Raw genomic sequence first — 18,764 nt, 5'->3', positions numbered from 1 at the left:
CTGATCTCAAAGAGTGAAAATAAAATGTGAGATTACTAGTTTTGAAAAAACTCTAGGAGCTGGAGAGATGGCTCAGCAGTTAAAGAGAAGTTTATTGATCTTGCAGAGGACCTGGGTTTGGTTCCCAGCAGCTAACATGGCAGCTTGATGTAATTCCAGCTCCAGGGAGCAGACACACATATGGTGCACACTCACGCACACACATATATATACATGTATATGCATACATATACACATATGTATATATACATATGTGAATGTTTTGTACATGTTATATATACATATATATACATGTATATATGTATGTATATATACATACATACACATATATAGCTATATGTGCATATATGTTTATATATGATTTGTGCGTATATAATTTCACACTTTGTTTTCATTCTTTGTGATCAATGTTTAGTTATGATTACAAAATAGCATCTTATAAACAAGGGTTTCTTATACATATATGACTATATGCATATATACATGCATACATAATATAGGCATAACATTCATACACACAGATTAAAATAAAAATTTTAAAACCCTTTACATTTGCAGGGTCTCTTGCAGTCTAAGCTGCCTCAAACTGGCTCTACAACCAAAGATGCCACTGAACTGAAGACCCTTCTTTCACTACCTCTAGAGAGTTGAGATTAGAGACTGCCGTCTTGCCTATCTCATGTGGTACTGGGCACTGAACCCATGGTCTTGATCATGCTCAGAAAGACATTGCCAACTCACCTACACCCAGGCCCATTGTGAATTCTTGATGTCATTTTTTTTTTGAGCTAGCATCTCTCTATGTAGATCAGGTTGGCCTACAACTCACAGGGACCCACCAGCCTCTGCTTCCCGAGTGCTGGGATCAAAGGTATGCCCCTTTGTAGCCTTCAGGGTCTTTTTGTTGTTGATTTGTGACAGGGTCTTAATATTACATAGCTGTGGCTCTCCTGAAATTCACTCTGTAGACCGGCTGACCTTGAACTCCCAGAGACCCATCTGCTGCCTCTCAAGTGCTGGGATTAAAACTACACACCCCACATCTGGCTTTAGCCTTCATTTTTACTTTTTAAGAATTTACATTTATTTGTGTGGGAGTCTCTGTATGTGGGTGCATGCATGCAACAGTTGACATGTGGAGGTCAGAGGACAATAGGTTCCCTGCTTCTATTGGGATCAGATTCAGGTGTCCCGTTGGTGCCACCGTGCTGGACTCACTTTACACCTGTTTGCATTGCCTTTCTCCCAACATAACTGCTGTTGTGTAGTTACTGAGCTTTTACTTACGTTGTTGTTTAGGGCATTACTAGAGACACAAATAGTTAATGTTCGTGTTTACACTAGAGAATCTCTCTCTCTCCCTCCCTCTCCCTCCCCCCCCCTCTCTCTGAGACAGGGTTTCTCTTTGTAGCTCTGGCTGTCCTGGAACTCACTCCAAAGACAAGGCTGGCCTCAAACTCAGAGTTCTGCCTCCCGAGTGCTGGGATTAAAAACATACTGGCCCCCACCCAACCTTAGCATCTCTCTCCATTTGAAGAACTTTTAGCATTTCTTGTAGGACAGGCTGGGTAGAGAGAAATTCCCCCAGCTTTGTCTTTACTCCCTTGTTTTGTTTTGTTTTGTTTTGGTTCTTTTTTTTCCGGAGCTGGGGACCGAACCCAGGGCCTTGCGCTTCCTAGGCAAGTGATCTACCACTGAGCTAAATCCCCAACCCCACCCCTTGTTTTTTTTTTAAAGACAGCTTTTATGGGGATAGTTTTCTTGGCTACCTCTGGTTTCCTTGGATACCGTGAATACCTCATGCCACAGTCTCATGACCTGTAAATGTTCTGTGGTATAGTCTGTTCCAAGCAAAATTGGATGACTTTACATACATTTGCTTTAGCGCTGGAGAGCTTACTGTGTACCTTTTTTTTAAAAATAAGAGTGGCTGGTGTCCCTTGACTTTCCTGTATCCGATAGCCTCCTCTAGGTTTGGGAAGCCCTCAGTTACTTGAACTTCTCAAGCCGTCCTTGTGCTGTATGACTAGATGATTACTCTTTAATACTGTATCATCTTTTTTGTTTTTTTCAGTTCTCGTATTTTTTCCAGTTGCCTGTCTTTGAGATGTCTTTCCTTCTTGTCTGTAGACTGTGTATTCACATTGAAAGCCTTTGTTTGCGGTTGACCTTCCAGAAAGTCAGCTTGCAATCCCTGAGCCTGTGGGCATTTCCACTAATGTAGCACTAGATGGCGCCCTACATCCAAGTTTGCCTCAGTTTTCATGTAAGATTGCCCTCTGAGCTCACGTACCCCACGGGGTACTTGAAATTTCAGGCTGAGACAGTACAGTTGCCACCAGTTTGAGGCTGTTCTGAACTCCGTGTGAGACCTTGTTTCAATAATTTTTTTTTTTAAAAGATGCTTTCCCCAGCCTATGTTTGCTCAATCTGTAGTTGATCATGTCAATCAGGACTCGTTGATTCTCGTAAGCCTACCTGGGGCCTGGATGGGCCCAGACACTGCACTCACTCTCACTGGCCTGCAGTCACACACCACAGTACTCCCTTTTTCCAGGGTTGTCACATGGAGGCACCAGCCCCAGGGCGTCTACTTTCCTTGTTTTCCCCAAGCAGAGAGTTGTTTTCTGTGTTGTGATGGCTGGCATTGGGGGACAAATGGTGTAAGTAGTCCTATGGTGACCAACATTGCAATACTGGGCCTACAATTGGATCCTACAGCCTAAGACCAGCACAGTGGTGAAGAGCAGGGTAGGACCAAAATGACTGTCATCTGCTGGTGGTGAACTCATGGTGCAAGACTGCTCATTAAGGCCAGGTAGCCCCAGCCTAGGGACAAGAACCATAGGACTATCCCAGCCAGCGACCAAATTCCAAAGTTGGGAACCTTGGTAAAACTAGTCACTTAGCCTGAATCTCACTAAGCTAGGTTTGACCTTTGTGGTCTCACAGCCACGGAGACCTGTGCAACACTGTTAAGTAGGCACAGGTGTAATGTTGACAGCGATGTAGCCCTCTGGGGTGGGATCTTCATCTGATAATGCCTTGCAGATCAAGAAGCTGCATCTAAGGATAGGGGCCTCAGGTCTGCCCATCTTGCTGGGTCTCACCAAGTGGGCCCTGTACTAAGCTCTAATATCAGGTCCTGTGATTGCTTCCCTGCTGTATTTATGTCTGGGTGGGAAGGGCTGGTGACAGTTACTGGGCCATCTGGCTGAGGGCTAGGCATCCTTTGGTGCTGTGAGGGGTAGGGGCTGTGGGGCCTTGTCTGGATTTCACCTAGAGAGCCTGGTACTAGATTTCAAGATAAAACTTGGACTTAATTTATTCCCTCCTACAGGGCAGGTGTCTTCCTTGGAGTTGGAGGAGGCCTGAAGGAAGAAGTGCCTTCCTGCCTTCTTCAGTCTTTACTGTTCTAGCACCAGGCACTGCAGCCTTGCCCTGGCCCTTGGCTCTTGGGAGGGTAGAGTATGAGAAATGTTGCAAATCAGCATCTGTAGGAAGGATCCCTTCATGATCCCCTCATGCCCGCTTCAGTCTCCAGGTGCTCTTGGCCACCATCTTGCTCTGTCTCCTATTTCTCTTATCCTGGATTTCTTTAGTTCTCCAGATACTAAGTGACTGAGAGTCTTAGTATCAAATGTGACATTTAGTCAATTTCACACAAGGCTTCTAGCTTTTTTCTTTCTTTCTTCCTTTCTTTCTTTTTAGATTTATTTATTTCATGTATGTGAGTAACACTGTAGCTGTCTTCAGACACACCAGAAGAAGGCATCAGATCCCATTACAGATGGTTGTGAGCCACCATGTGGTTGCTGGGAATTGAACTCAGGACCTCTGGAAGAACAGTCAGTGCTCTTAACCACTGAGCCATCTCTCCAGCCCCTCTTTGCCTTCTTGCCAGTACAACAATCTTGCACAGCAACATTTGCTGAACACTGGATATTGTAAATGTCTTAATAACTCTGGCTGCTGATCCCACCTATTATTTGCTTAATTTTTAGATGGGAATTAATTTAACAGGGTCTATTCTTCGTCTTCCCCTCTCCCCATCTCAGGATAGGACGCCTTACAGGGTTCAGACACCCTGTGGTGGCAGCTTTTTCAGAGCTTTGAAATCTTTCTCTGACCACACCCGGCTGGTCAACCCCACTCACTTGCAGCTGATGGTTCTCCTGACATCAGTAATGCCACAGAACAAATTGTTCCTCAGACCAAGCTAGTCACACTTGGGCTCTATCGGAGGAATACTCTACAGAATCAGTAAGTTGTTCTGATTCCCAGCCAGCAAAGAAGTGGCTGGCCATGGTTAAGTTTATACATTCAGTAAAAAGGCTTCTTCCTGGGGTTCCTACCACAGCCTTCACCTCTGAGGAAACTTTAATTCTCTCCTCTGTGGTCTCCTGGTCCCTCTTAAGGAAACTCACGTCAGGGACTGAGCTGGATCACAGAGGGGCAATGGCACCAGTGGCATTCTTGTCTTAGAAGCTAAGCCTTGGCTTTAAACTGCCACTTCCTCTGCAGGGCCACGGACTGGTCAATGACGAGGGGACAGAGCACAGCTCTGCTTACTGTCACCTTCAGCAGTCTGACCTCCATGGACACGAATCATGCTCATAGTGAATGTCCATTCATGTAGGCGAAATGCCTGTACACAAAAAAATAGTAATTAAAAAGCAAGACAGGGATTGGGGGTGGCTCAGTCACTGTAATTGTACAAGCATGTAAAAGGCTGGATTTGAGAATCAGCTGGTGGGGGCACTTGCCATCCAGTCTGATGGCCCTGAGTTTATTCCCTAGGAACCACATGCTATAAGCAGGGAGCCTACTCCCTGAAGTTGTCCTAAGATCTTCATGAGCATTACACACACACACACACACACACACACACACACACACACACACACACACACACACACACAAACTCAGTTTTTAAAAAAGCTAGCAAGCTGGCAGAATGGTGTACACCTTTAATCCCAGCACTTGGGAGGCAGAGGCAGGCAAATCTCTGTGAGTTTGAGGCCAGCCTGGTCTACAGAGCAAGTTCTAGGGCAGCCAGGGCTACACAGAGAAATCATGTCTTGAGAAACAAAACAAAAACAAAACAACAAATAAGAAGGAAAAAAGGGATGGAGAAATGGCTCAGAGGTTAAAAGCACTGACTGCTCTTCCAGAGGTCCTGAGTTCAATTCCCAACAACCACATGGTGGCTCACAACCATCTGTAATGGGATCTGGTGCCCTCTTCTGGTGTGTCTGAAGACATTGACAGTGTACTCATATACATAAAATAAATAAATCTTAAACAAAGGAAGGAAAGAAAGAAACCTGGTTTCATCCAGTGAGATTACAGGGCGGGTCTGCCCTGGATAGAATTATAATCTGTAAACCCTGCAGGTAGTGTTACACTAGGGTTTCTTGCTTCTTGCTAGTGGGGTGCTCCAACCAAACTCCACAATTCCTTCCCTGCTAGCCCACCTCAACTGGGAGGGCTCTGTTCATCCAATGAGCAGGGTCTAGCAGAACAAAGGGAACCTCTGCCTGACTATAGTCATGGAATGTAGCCTTAGGTACAGGGACAGACTGTGTGATCATCGCCTTTTGACTCCTGGGAAGGTAGCCCCTCCAAATGAGACTGGGTTTTTCCAGCTAGAATGGTTTTGGCAAGAGAGGGCTGTTCTTGGTACATAACTCAGTTCCTCCTGAATTCTGGGGCTTTTAAGTAAATGTTTGAGTCTGTTTGTTTTTGTTTTTGTTTTTTTTTTCATATCCTGAATAGTCTTGGGACTTTTACTAGCTACATGAAAGGCAAGATCCTGTGAAGATTCTGTTACTTCTATTGATAAAGTAGTTAAAGTACTTTTTGAAGTCTGGGAATCACCACACAAACAATTACTCAGACACTGACCTCAAACAGGATTGGTTTATCAAATGCACACTCCAAGACTGATTGATCACGGATGCAGTCCAGTCTCAGAAGCTCGACTGTGATCCCAATCCAGAATCCTACAGAGCTTTTAGGCATTAGATCCACAGACATCTGTGCCAAGTTATCCCACCAATCAGGTTTCAGGAATAGGGGACTTCCTTAGGAGCATGTCTTTGTTATACATTTATCCAGTTCCCTTTGGTCCAGTTATTCAACTGTGGTGAGGCAACTTGTATTCCTGTCCCAATTTGCCAACTAGGATGTCAGCAACCCACATACATGTTTCTTCCTGCCAAGTATGATGCCAGTTCCCAGGGAGATCTTGGATCCAAGCTTATTGTGGCAATCTGTACAAAGCAGTTCTAACGGGCTGCTGTTGTGATTAGTTTCCATGAACACTGAAGTGTAGAACATAACAGATTTGGATTAATGGTTAGCTCAGGCATGAAGAAGTCCCTAATAACAGTAGTACATGAGAGACTTTCCTTGTAACAGTAGTATCCATATGAGAGACTTTCCTTGTAACAGCAGTATCCATATGAGAGACTTTCCTTGTAACAGTAGTATCTATATGAGAGTTTCCTTGTGACAGCATAAAATGACTGGCTAGATAGTGGACAGTTACCCAGGTATTAACAGTGCTGTATTTGAGCCATGACCAGTTCATTCTTGGCATTTAATTTCTGATGGATTATGAAATATTTTTATTAGAATGTTTGGGGAAGTCTATTCTCCTTTCAGCTAAAATTTAGAATTTATCAGTAAAAGAACATTGTTGTTTTCTGGCTTTTTTTTTTTTTTTGAGAGGGGTGGTGGTTTCTCTGTGCTATGTGTAGCCCTGGCTGTCCTAAAACTCACTCTGTAGATCAGCCTGGCCTCAAACTCACAGAGATCCACCTGCCTCTGTCTCCTGAGTGCTGGGATTAAAGGTGTGGCCACCCCTGCCTGGCTTTTGCTTTCTTTTAAATTTATTTTTTCACCGTAATCAAAGCACATTGATTCATGAGCTCGCTGCATTTTTATGTGCACAAGTATCAGTTTCCATGATGTGCAGCACACATGGGAAGACAGTGCCAGTGTTAATGCATCACTGTGCTGCTTGTGTGGGAGTCTTCCCCTCCTTGTCTGCTTGTCTGCTTGTCTGCTCCTTACTGCACTAGCTGTGTCTTTCTCCTAGGTCTCTGAGTCTTGTCTTACATAGGCAGTAGTTTATTACCAATTCATATTCATCACTATTTGTTTAGATGCTATATGGCCATTTTGACCTAAATCCTATTTTAGTAGAATAATTATAGACATCTAACCAATATAGTTTTAAAATTATATTAATATCATAAAGGAAAAAATAGTTTTCCCATGTCTTGCTCTCGTTTCCTCAAAAGGAAATCAAACCCTTGCTGTTTCTGTTCCCAACCAGCAGTTGCACGCGCTCTGCCTAGAGACTCACTAGAAGGAGATGATTTTGAGAAGGAGTTCTCATTTCTGAGCAGTCTCCTAAGCCCCACCTCTTCACGTGCTAGTGAATGTACACAGGAATGCCAGCCCGCCTGTGGGAGCCCCAGCCTCATGTGCCAGGAGCCTTCATTAGGACCCGGGCCTCTCACTTCTTCCTCCCAGTTCCTTCCTTCACGGCTTTTTGACCTTGGCCTTCATGCTGATGGAGCTTTCAACAGTAAGTGTTGAAACATTTGGATGTGTGCTTTGTGTTTGCTAAACGCAACTATTGTGGCTATTGATACTAGACTCAGGAGAAATAGAGTTTAATGACAATATTACTAGATAAGATCTCCAGTCACAACAATCAACTGGAAAGATAGCAACTTGATCCATATTAGAGTTGTCAGCATGTCTGAAACAAGGGGGCGTTTCCTTAATACCTCACCAAACCCATGTGTTCCCCACTGAATGGTCCAGGGTCTGGCTTGCAACATTTGATCCACTGACCCACTCCTGGGTCAAGTGATGCCACCACTGCCCCAAGCAAAACTTGTACTTTTTTTCTGCAGGTTCAGAATTAGCAAGCGGCGGGGGGAGGAGGGAAAGGCAGGAGTGGAAGACACTGGAGCAAACGAGGGTGGGGTGGGGGAGCAGAGGGCATCCAGGGCTTCACATTGGGAATAGTTTTGCTCCTGTGTCTGTGCTGGTTATCAAGTAGAGCCCATCTGTTTCCCTTGCCACTCTACTTAGAACTTCATTTGGTTCTGTGTGCTACAAGAGTCCAAGAGGTCTTCAATCTCAGCTCCTCCACACTTCTCTGGTTATTTTCTAAGATTTCGATGTCAGCACACTCTTACATTTTGGGGGTTGGGGGTAGGTTTAAGACAGGGGTTTCTCTGTGTAGCCCTGCCTGTCCTGGAACTCACTCTGTAGACCAGGCTAGCCTTGGACTTACAGAGATCATCCTGCCTCTGCTTCCCAGGTGCTGGGATTAAAGACATGCACTGCCAGTCCCAGCCACCATTGCTTCTTCAGCAGTTTTCAGGAGCTCAGATATGAGTCTGAGTTGTGGACTCTAATCCAATTCGCGAGCTCTGTCTATTACACATGGATATGGTGTCCTGTCCTATGGAACTTAAGTGATTTGTTTCCTGTTTTCTTATTTACAGTATAGCTTTGCTTATATCTCTGTATCTCGTGTCCCAGATACTGTTTTCTGAAAAACTCTCATGGCACCCAGCTTCAGTCAATGTGTTGTATGTTATAGTAAAACCTCATATTGTACTAAAGACATGTGTGAAGTCATTAAATAACCATTAAGGATTTGTTGACTATCCTAAAAGTAAGACTAAACAATATTAGTCCATCATGCCTAGAACCATAAACCAGTAACCCTTTATAAATAGAGTAAAGAAAGAAAAACAGCAATCTGACAAACCAGGAAAACTTGAGTGTAGAAATTTGCAGACCCCTCTCAATATCATTAAACGTAAGTGGTCTACACTCTCCAATTAAAAGGTACAGACTAGGGAAGATAGCTTGGTTAGTCAAGTGCTTACTATCACACACAACAGAATCCAGCTTTTTACTCTTTTTTGTTTCTCTGTCTTTCCTCCCTCCCCAAGGCTGGGCTTCCCAAGAGGGATCAGAACACTCAGATACCTTGCCAGTACCTTCACAGCATCCAAAGAAATTAAAATGTAAGTCTCTTTTCCCCATTGCATCAATAATCAGTGACACTCAGAAGAACTTAGGAAAGGACTACTTTGTCTTACAGTGTGAAGAGAATCAGGCCTCATTTGTGGTAAATATGCCCCATCAGTGAACTACCCCAGCTCAGAAGATGCTCAGGTTGCAGGGCTCCTGTTGGCAAGAATGCCAGAGACCCAGGAAGTAATCTTGAATTTCTGTGGCATTACGGGTGTGCACAGACACTGGCCAGCTGACACCCAGCTTCCCTGGTGCAGGCATTGCTTCTGTTTTTTTTTTTTTTTTTTTTTTTTCTTTTCGGAGCTGGGGACTGAATCCAGGGCCTTGCGCTTGTTAGGCAAGCACTCTACCACTGAGCTAAATCCCCAACCCCAGGCATTGCTTCTGAAACCCCATGATACATCTTTGGTTTTGGTGATGGGCACTTCATTTAGTATCATAACCTCAGGCTGTTTGTCCTGCTGATGCTGGCTTTGCCTTGTAAGGACAGATCGTTCTCCTGAGGAGAGGAGAGCACGTCTGTTCAGTGTTCTAAGCAGATTTGTTTCTTCCCCATTAGTCATCTAACTACTATCCATTTAAATTCATATTTTTCTGTGGTTTATAGTCATCCATATACTTTTTGGGCAGACTTCCAGTTTTTTTTTATGATATAATACTTTATAAGCTTTCAATAAATTCTGCATTATAGAGCAACTAAAAAATAAAGTGTCCCCATGTGTTCTTTGAGTAGATTTTGCAAAATATTGTCACATTAGGTAAGCATAATTCCTGCAGACCATACCTTGCTCTGTATTCTGAACTGAAATACTTTCAATGGAGACAGGGAACTCACTGTGTAGCCCTGCTGACCCTGAACTCTTGCTTTTCCAGCCTCAACTTCCTGAGAGCTAGGATATAGATGAGGTCACATCTGATGAGGTCACATCTTGATCATTACTAGTTCTTACATAATCTCTATTTCTATTATTTATTATTGTACTCTGAGTTGTAATCTTTCTTCTTTTCCCTCTTCCTTCTTTCCTGTCTTTCTCCTTCCCTCTGTGGTTCTGGGGGTGGAACCTAGGGCCTCCACATGCTGGATACCCTGCTAGCTACACCCTCAGCCTGGATGGTGAGCTCCTGTTTCCTTCTTCCTGTACATTTGTTAGTTGGCATTCTACTGGACTTTGGCTCATGGTTTAGAGTTTTGGTCTACGGTTAGTTGGTCACTGCTTCTGCACATGGCCATAGTACATCATGACAGGGACATGCTTACCTCCTAGAAACCAGGACCAAAATGGAAGCAAAGGCTGGGTTCCAGGGGCCCCTTTCCATGGGGCCCCAACTATAGGCTGTGTGTGCAGAGCTGGCCTGAACATGCTGGGTGAGTGCCCAGCTACTGGGCTACACCCTTGTTGGCAGCCAGCTCTCAAAGTTTCTATCACCTGCCAGTGTGGGATGGCTGAGGACCACACATAGCATGTGGACTTCTGGCAGATAGTCATGGTTCACAGAACACAGAAAAACGAAGGTACTGCCAGCATGGTGGTACAGGCCTTTAATTCAGGGTTTGGGAGAGAGAGGCAGGTGGAGCTTTGTGAATTCAAGACCACCATGGTCATATGGTGAGTCTCAGTCTCAAACAAAACTAACAAGAAACAAGCAGAGGTCCTGAGAAAGACTGATGTGTACCTGTAGTCTGATGTGTACCTGTAGACTAATGTGTGTCCCTGTAGTCTAAAGTGTCCCTGTAGTTTGATAAATACCTGTAGTCTGATGTGTACCTGTAGACTGACATGTGTACCTATAGACCAATGTGTGTACCTATAGTCTGAGGTGTGTACCTGTAGACCGACATGTGTACCTGTAGACCAATGTGTGTACCTGTAGTCTGAGGTATGTACCTGTAGACTGATGTGTGTACCTGCAGTCTATGTGTGTACCTGTAGACTGATGTGTGTACCTGTAGTCTGAGGCTGATTCAGTTTGTCGGGAAGAGTGAGCAGGAAAAAGGCAGCTGTCAGCTCTGACCATAAAGTAATCCTGGAAAGTTTGATAACTTAGAAATTAAATCATTAAGTGTGCCACTTCACTAATCATTAAATGCAAATTGAAACTAATTCCAGACTGGAATATAGCTCAGAAGTAGAACACTAACCTAGAATGCACAAGGTGTGGGTTCAACACATAACACCACTGAAACTGTACAAAACAGACAAAAAAGTCAGACACAATGGCACATTCCTTTAATCCCCAGTTGCCAGGATTCAGAGATTGGTGCAGGATGAGCCAGGCCAGTTTGGGCTACATAGCTAATTGGAGGCTATGCTCCGGAACAAACCAGCCACAACTCATCCCCAACAAAATGTTAAAAACGTAAGAATACAGCACTGTAGCTAAAATGAGAAAACAAAAAACAAAACCCCATGTTCACAAGAATGTGGCAGGAGAGCCTACTGCCTGTAAAAAATTAGACTACTATTAGAAAATTGTTTTTGCTGGTTCTGCTTTAACTGAACATGTATGCACTTAACAGTAAGCAATTCCATTCATCTAGATATTGGCCAAAATAGATGCAAAAGACTCACCATAATCCTGCTGCTAACAGCTTGGACATGGGCACAAGGAACGACCATAATGATGTCACTTTACCACACATGCTCATCAGGGAGTGTCAGGCATTGCTGCTGCAGTCACCGGCCTTGGCATGATTACCAACAACCTCTGCTTACTGTCGCATGTTATACTTAAGTGGTAAATTATATGGCAGTTACACAAATAGGAAACAAGAGCCCCTGAAGGCAATTGACTTAACCAGCATCGCTCATTGGAGATAGAACACCCAGGACACAAAGCTATCCTTACATGGGTATAGCTGACATGACTTCAGTTCTCAGAACTAGAGCTGGACTTAAACTGTGAAGGCCCTGGCTGACGCATGGGGCCTCAGATCCTGTTGTGCAGCTGTGGCTGCTTTGGTCTGTAACTGGTATTAACCATAACTTGGGTAAAAAGAGGGTTCCTTGACTCTGCTGAGTTGGCTGCAGTTACTTCTCTGCACGCCGTGACCAAGTTCATATTCAGTTCTTGGACTGTTCTCAGGCCTCTGCCCTGGTTTCTCAACTTCTTGTTCTTCAGGGATGTGCTGGCTAGTCTTATGTCAATTTGTCAGATGCTAGAGTCATCAGAGAGAAGGAAACCTTAATTGAGAAAATGCCTCCTAAAATTGGTCTATAGCCTTATTTTTCTTAGTGATCAATAGGGGAGGGTCCAGCCCACAGTGAGTGGAGCCATCTCTGGGCTGGTGATTGTAGGTTTTGTAAGAAAGCAGGCTGAGCAAGCCAGTATGCAGTGCTCACCCACAGCCTCTGCATCAGCTCCTGCCTCCAGGTTATCACTTGGGTTCCTGTCCTGACTTAGTGATCAACTACAATGTGCCCTGGCACATCAAGTCTCAGCAGGATTAAGCACAGCTTCTCCCAATGTGTCTAGACAAGGCAGTCCAACTAGGAGAAGGGGATCTAAAGGAAGGCAAGCCCTGTTTCCAATTCTTAGGGGACCCACATGAAGCCCAAGCTGCACATCTGCTACAAATGTGTAGGGGCCTAGGTCCAGCACATGCATACTCTTTGGTTGTTCAGTCTCTGGGTCCAGGTTAGTTGACTCCTGCTCTGCCTTATGTCTGGCTGCGGGTCTCTGCATGCTTCCATCTGCTGCTGGATGAAGCCTCTCAGGAGACAGTTATGCCAGGCTCCTGACTGCAAGCATAGCAGAATGTCATAGTGTCAGGGCTTGGCTCTCTCCCATGGGATGGGTCTCAAGTTGGGCCAAACATTGGTTGGCTATTCCCTCAGTCTCTGCTTCATCTTTATTTCTGAGCATCTTGAAGGCAAGGCGAATTTGAGGGGGAAGGTTTGATGGGTGGGTTGATATCCTCTCTTCCTCCACTGGAAGTCTGGCCTGGTTACAGGTTATCAAAATATCTTGACCTTTTTTCATTGTTTTAAATTACCTTTAGAGGGAGCAAATGTTTGTCTCCTTTCACCACGTGTGCCCTGGGGAGCTTCACTTACCTGCTGAGCCACCTCCACAGCTCCCGTGAGGAAAAGCTTTGACGAGCATTAGGCATGATGGTGCATACCTAGATTACAAAATTTAGGAGTGAGCAGAAGGATCACAAACCTGAAGCCAGCCTGAGCTACACGACAACTGTCAGATGTGTATAATGATAGTGTTAGGAGGGGGTTATTCCCCTTTATGGCTAATATTTTTAAAGTATTACTTTTATAACAAGGAGATTTTAAGCGGCATTTCAGTGTACCTGGGAGGAACTACATTTGCTTTGTAAGATCACCCTTAAGAGGGATATATTGAATCACTGTCAGCCACGTGTATTTTTATTAAAAAGCATCTGCTTCAGAAATCATAAAAGTAGTATAAAAATTATTTCCAAAAACTGAAACTCTTTAATGTCTTTTTCTTAATAGCCCCCAACAGTGGTAACCAAGACATGTCAGCCTGGTTCAATCTATTTGCAGACCTGGGGCCACTCTCAAACCCAGATGCCATTGGACACTCAGATGACGAGCTTCTGAATGCCTGACTGATGTCATGGTGACTGACATCACAGCTTCAGGGGTCTTGAGGAACCAACTGTGCAACATTTGCCTTTCTGAAGAGAAGTTCCCACTGCGACCACACACAGAAGCATGTGTTCAGGATAGAACGTCTACCAGCCAACTCTAGTCACAGGATTGGAGCACCTGAGCAGGCTGTGGTACTTCATATGCTGGGTGGGCAGGCTGTTGATAGTACATGGATAATTTTACAAACTCCGCAATACTGAGAAACCAAACTTACGGCTGAATCACAGAAGCATGGTGTGTTTCTTTGGAAGGTGTTTTACACTTGTTACTTTGCTTTAAGGGGATAAAGAATAGGATAGAGTGGCTATAGTTTGGGGGGTTTTCTTGATAGTGTCAGGTGTTTTCTGTTGTGGGGACCAGCACTAGAACTATAAAAAGCTTTCTCACCAATTACAATGTAGAACAAGATTAGAGAACTGTCTGCTTTACTGAAATTAAGAGAAACGTGGGTTTGCTTTTCTGTACCTGGTAACTAAATGCAATGTTACCGTTCATTCATATGCAATCATGGATACATTAGTTCCATTATTAAATTTTCATGGGGAAGACAGCAGGATGCAAAAGCCATCATCTGTAGAAATGGGAAAAGGAATCTACAGGTCTGTTTCACTGACTCTTGCAGTGCTACTTTCTCTACAGAACAGTGAGGACAAGCATTGCATGTCTGGGCAGCAATCTTGCTGAAACTTCCAGAAACTTCTATGTGAACATGCAAGACACTTTCAAATGCCATCATAATAGTTGTATTTTCTCAACACACACTTGAGCCCAGAAGGATTTCTGATAGACATGGAGGATTCTACAGAAAGCTAAGGAGCATCCCATGTTCTTCCTTTCAGTCTAACTCCCACAGTGCCATTAGAGAGTACTAAGCAAAAGCTATTGGCAGAGGACATAGAGTCTAGGGTTTGAAGGGAAGGCTATTCAGTGGCAGTTGGGCAAACTGGCGAAATCATAACTGCTGGATTGCTACTCCTTCAGCTTCCTGTCCTTTCTTGTCCACCCTTTAATTTAAGGGTAGTTCTCCAAGTGTTCTGTCATCAAGTCCATTGTGGCCAGTGTCCCACAGGGACATCTTAAGTTGTTTATTGTGGTTTTTATGGGCTTCTAGTCATTAGCAGGTTGATTCAAGTTCAAATTACATATAATGTCCAAGTCATGGTATATAGGGAGCTATTTTTAAGAAAAAAACCAGAGTGGGTAGAATGCCATCCACTCCACACATTCAGAAACCTGGCCTAACCCTGTGGAACTGACCCTGAGCTGTCAACTGGTGCAAGGGCTGCAGACTCACCTGTGGGTCAGAAACAAATGCAGACTTGTTCCTAAATATCTTCAGTCTTAATGAACTATTACCTCTTCAAAAGCACTTCCCTTCTGTTCAGTGAAAAATTCCAGAACACAATATTGTCATTGTTCTGCCAAGATTGATCACCAGGATTACTATAATGAATCACAGTCTGAGGCTAGGGTCCAGAGCAACCACTGCCATTAACCTCAAGAAGCAATAACTTACACTGTCTGTGCTACCTCTCTTTGCGAGGTATCCTTCCATGAGTTAGTTCAGTTATGAGAACACAGTTGTGAACACTTACCAGAAAGACAGCTGATGGGGAAGCATAGGTTGTCCCAGAGCAACTTTGTCAAAAATGGGTATCTTTTATATCGAGTGAAGAAGCACCTATGTTCTACTTTATTTTATTCCAAATTAGACTTCACAGAAAGTTAGACAGACCCAAGCACAGCCACATTAGCCTTCTCCTCAAGAGACACAAGAATGGCAGGTCATATGATCAGATTGGTGTAATTTGTATTTTCTGAGATTTTAATTGTATAATAGTGTTCTAATATCATTAGAAACAAATTGTATTTAAAATTAGATTTCATTATTTGCACATTGAAAGGAGCTATATTTCCACTCTGAATATTTATTTCACATTACCTATTGTTCTGGGTATTTATTTCATGTTTCCTAACTAATAGATCTAGAAATATACAGGGCTTACAGCATTAGGAAGCTAGTTTAATGTGTTCCCTCTCTCTTGAGCGTCCATTAATAAAGATTACAGATGGCATAAAGCAATACGTTTTCTAAAGTGTTCAATCCAGATACAACTGTCTATTTAAATCTCTGAGATTTACTTCTGGACTAGAGTCAAACTATCCAAGAGGGTGATGAGGACATTCCAACACCTAGCTGGGCTCACTGGGTAAAGTATTTGCTGTGTAAGCCTAAGACCTGCCTGTCACCCCAGCAACTGGATGTAGAATGGGCAGATACTGGGGGCTCACTGAGAGACACCATCTCTTATGGGGGACTGGTGAGCTGGCTGCTCTTGCAGAAAAACCTAAGCTCTATTTACACTTGGCTCTCAGCATCCACATCGGGCAACTCACAACTGCCTATTTCTAGCTACAGGGAGATCCGTCACTGGGTCAACACGTTCTTCTCCACTCACTGGTGTAAAATAGCGAGCTACTTCCAAAGTAATACAGTCAAAAATCAAAAGGTCTGTCTAAAAGTAACAGTTGCTATTTTTAAGTGTTTATGTTTGTATTTTGGATTGTGTATCTAAAACTTCCCACTAGCTAGGTACACCAGTGTGGTCCTTCCCTACCCTCTTCCATGACCGAGAGAGGTTGAACTACATAGGTAAGAGGTAGGAATTCATGCACTGTTTTTGCTTCTTTCATGTGTGCTCTGGTGCTAGCTCTCATTTCCTACATGCTTGGTAAGACCTGAGATGCTCTCTCTCTCTCTTCCATTCAGCCTCCCCTCAGTGGACAATGCCTGCACTGGTTCTAGTAAACACTTTGCCCTATGGCTTTCCTGACTCTTCTTAAAACTGAACCCCAAATAAACACCCAAAGAAGCATTATAAAACTGTTAGGTTTTTCAGTTTCAAAGTAATACCCTCTAAAAGAGGTCAGGTATGGTAGCATACACCTTTTATCCTAGCACTTAGGAGATAGAGGCAGGAGGATCTCTGTGAGTTCAAGGCCAGCCTAGGGTACAGAATATGACCTTTTCTAAAACAAAACAACAAAAACCCTCCAAAACCTCAAAAGCCACAACGTCTGGGAGCTAGAGAGATGACTCAAGTTAAAAGCTACAGTTACTCTGCTCAGAACTCTAGTTCTTGGGAATCTGACACTTTCTGCTCTTGCAAGCAACTCTTTTTCATGTAAAATAAAAAATATTCTTTTAAAAAAAGGAGAAAAGAATTATCCATGTCTTTACCCGGGTAGGCTTACCAGTGTACACACACGCAGAGAGAGACAGACAGACACGGTCCATTCTGTCTCCTATAACACAGCACACAGAGATACATACACAAGACAGACACACCAGACAGACAGACACAGACACACACACAGTCCATTCTGTCTCCTGTAACACAGCAAGCAGAGATTTAACCTTGCTGAGGCTGAGGCTGGGGCTCACTGCCAAGAGTCTAGCATGCCCAAGCACCACTATGTCTCAACAAGGGAAAGAAAAAAAAATGTGATTGATTCTCTAAAAGGCAATGTTTCTCATTTCTGTGGATACAGCAAAATTAAAAATAGCCAACAATTTCTTAGGTCATGAACTGTGGTGCCCTTTCTTGGGCCTCTGAACCAGGCTTCCAGGAGCTGAGTAAGGGAGCCAAGTCCACAGGAGAATGAGGCGCAGCGGCAGGCGCCTGTGATCAAAGGACTTTATCAACCCTGTAGGTGCAGGGTAGCAATGCAGGGCTGCATGGTCCAGAATCCGTTCTGGAGTTGGTACTTATTCCACTTTTGTTATCTGTAAGACAGTTTCTTGTTTCTTGGGAGACCATGAAGAATGTGAAGTAACAAATACTCCCTGGCAACTGGTCTGGAGTTTGTAAACAGTCTCTCAGGTACAAGCTTTGACTAGATTATACTTGAGAAGCCAAAATGAATTTCAGACTGTTTCTAAGACTGATCCTCCCTCTTGGTTTTCTTATTAAAACAATTTACCTGACCAAAAAAAAAAAAAAAAAGCAAGCTGTTTGCCTGCAGTTGCCTTATCCCACTTAGGGGAGAGCAGTTCTAGTCATATGAATGAAAATCAAGGCTTATAAAGAAAGGTGACTTTAATTCCAAGTCAATGACCACTAAGCAGCAATGACAGAACTTACCATACAAAATATACCAGCCCAGGCACCTAAACCCTTCCCAGCAAGGCTACTTCAGGCAGGCTGAGACAAACACTAATTTTTAATGTCATGGCATTCATGACCAATCTTTCACAATATACATTTCAAAAAGACTAAATCAAATCAAACCAACTGCGGTCTGAATGAGGATGGCTCACATAGGCTCATATATTTAAATGCTTAAATATAAGTAGAACTGTCTTGGAAGGATTAGGTGGTGTGTCACTGGGGGAAGGCTTTAAGGTTTCAAAAGGCCATGGAAAGCCCAGTGTTCCTCTGCCTGCTGCCTGTATAGCCTGTATATCAGGATGTACAGCTCTTGGCTACTGCTCCAGTGCCATGCCTGTCTGCTTCCTGTTGTGAAGATCAGGGACTAAAGCCCAGTTAAGTGCTTTTAGTATCATTAACAACACCCCAAATACACACAGGAGTTGTACCTAATGCAGAAGTTCTTGCTGCATTTTATCATAATCCTCATCAAGAAACAACTTTACATGTTAACATGCTGTGTGTCTCTAACAGTTTTGAGATGGTGGACAGCTTTCCTAGCATGCACAAAGACAGAGCGATCATTCACACTAGAGGAAACAAACAAAAACCACAAAAAATAGTCTCCTTAGGAGAAAACTTGTTTTCTATTCTGCCAGGTAGACTTATTTAAAAATTAGACCAAGTTTTAAAAACATCAAACCAAAGAGTTATAAAGGCTACTCATTAGTCTAATAGTACCATGTTACATTAGAAAAATTTAAGATATCTTAACTTGGGTGTGGTGGTATACAACACTTGTAATCTCAAATACTCAAGAAGCTGAGGCAGGAGGATCATGAGTTTGAGGCTAGCTTGGGCAACTTAGTAAAGGGCTGTCTCAAAAAAGCAGCAGGTGTGTGTTGGGTAA

The 18,764-nt window shown here is 43.5% G+C and overlaps 1 protein-coding gene across 23 annotated transcripts in view; it reads left to right on the top strand.

Annotated features, from left to right (window-relative positions):
* Ica1l (islet cell autoantigen 1-like) overlaps positions 1–15,786 on the top strand; it is a 57,931-nt gene extending 42,145 nt beyond the window's left edge. For 6 of the 23 annotated variants that reach the window (XM_017596464.3, XM_063267204.1, XM_039083635.2 and 3 more), the window contains 4 exons: positions 7,346–7,600; positions 8,991–9,065; positions 10,142–10,189; positions 13,545–15,786. In XM_017596464.3, the coding sequence (XP_017451953.1) occupies positions 7,346–7,600; positions 8,991–9,065; positions 10,142–10,189; positions 13,545–13,660 (494 nt within the window). In that variant the 3' untranslated portion in view covers positions 13,661–15,786. The remainder of the gene's footprint in view (positions 1–7,345; positions 7,601–8,990; positions 9,066–10,141; positions 10,190–13,544) is intronic. The other 17 variants (XM_063267208.1, XM_063267206.1, XM_063267203.1 and 14 more) reach the window with 10 other exon arrangements.
* The last annotated feature ends 2,978 nt before the right edge of the window (positions 15,787–18,764 follow it).

Source organism: Rattus norvegicus, chromosome 9 (genome assembly GCF_036323735.1).
Source record: "Rattus norvegicus strain BN/NHsdMcwi chromosome 9, GRCr8, whole genome shotgun sequence".
NCBI lineage: Eukaryota > Metazoa > Chordata > Mammalia > Rodentia > Muridae > Rattus > Rattus norvegicus.
This window is presented reverse-complemented; position numbering and strand designations above follow the sequence as displayed.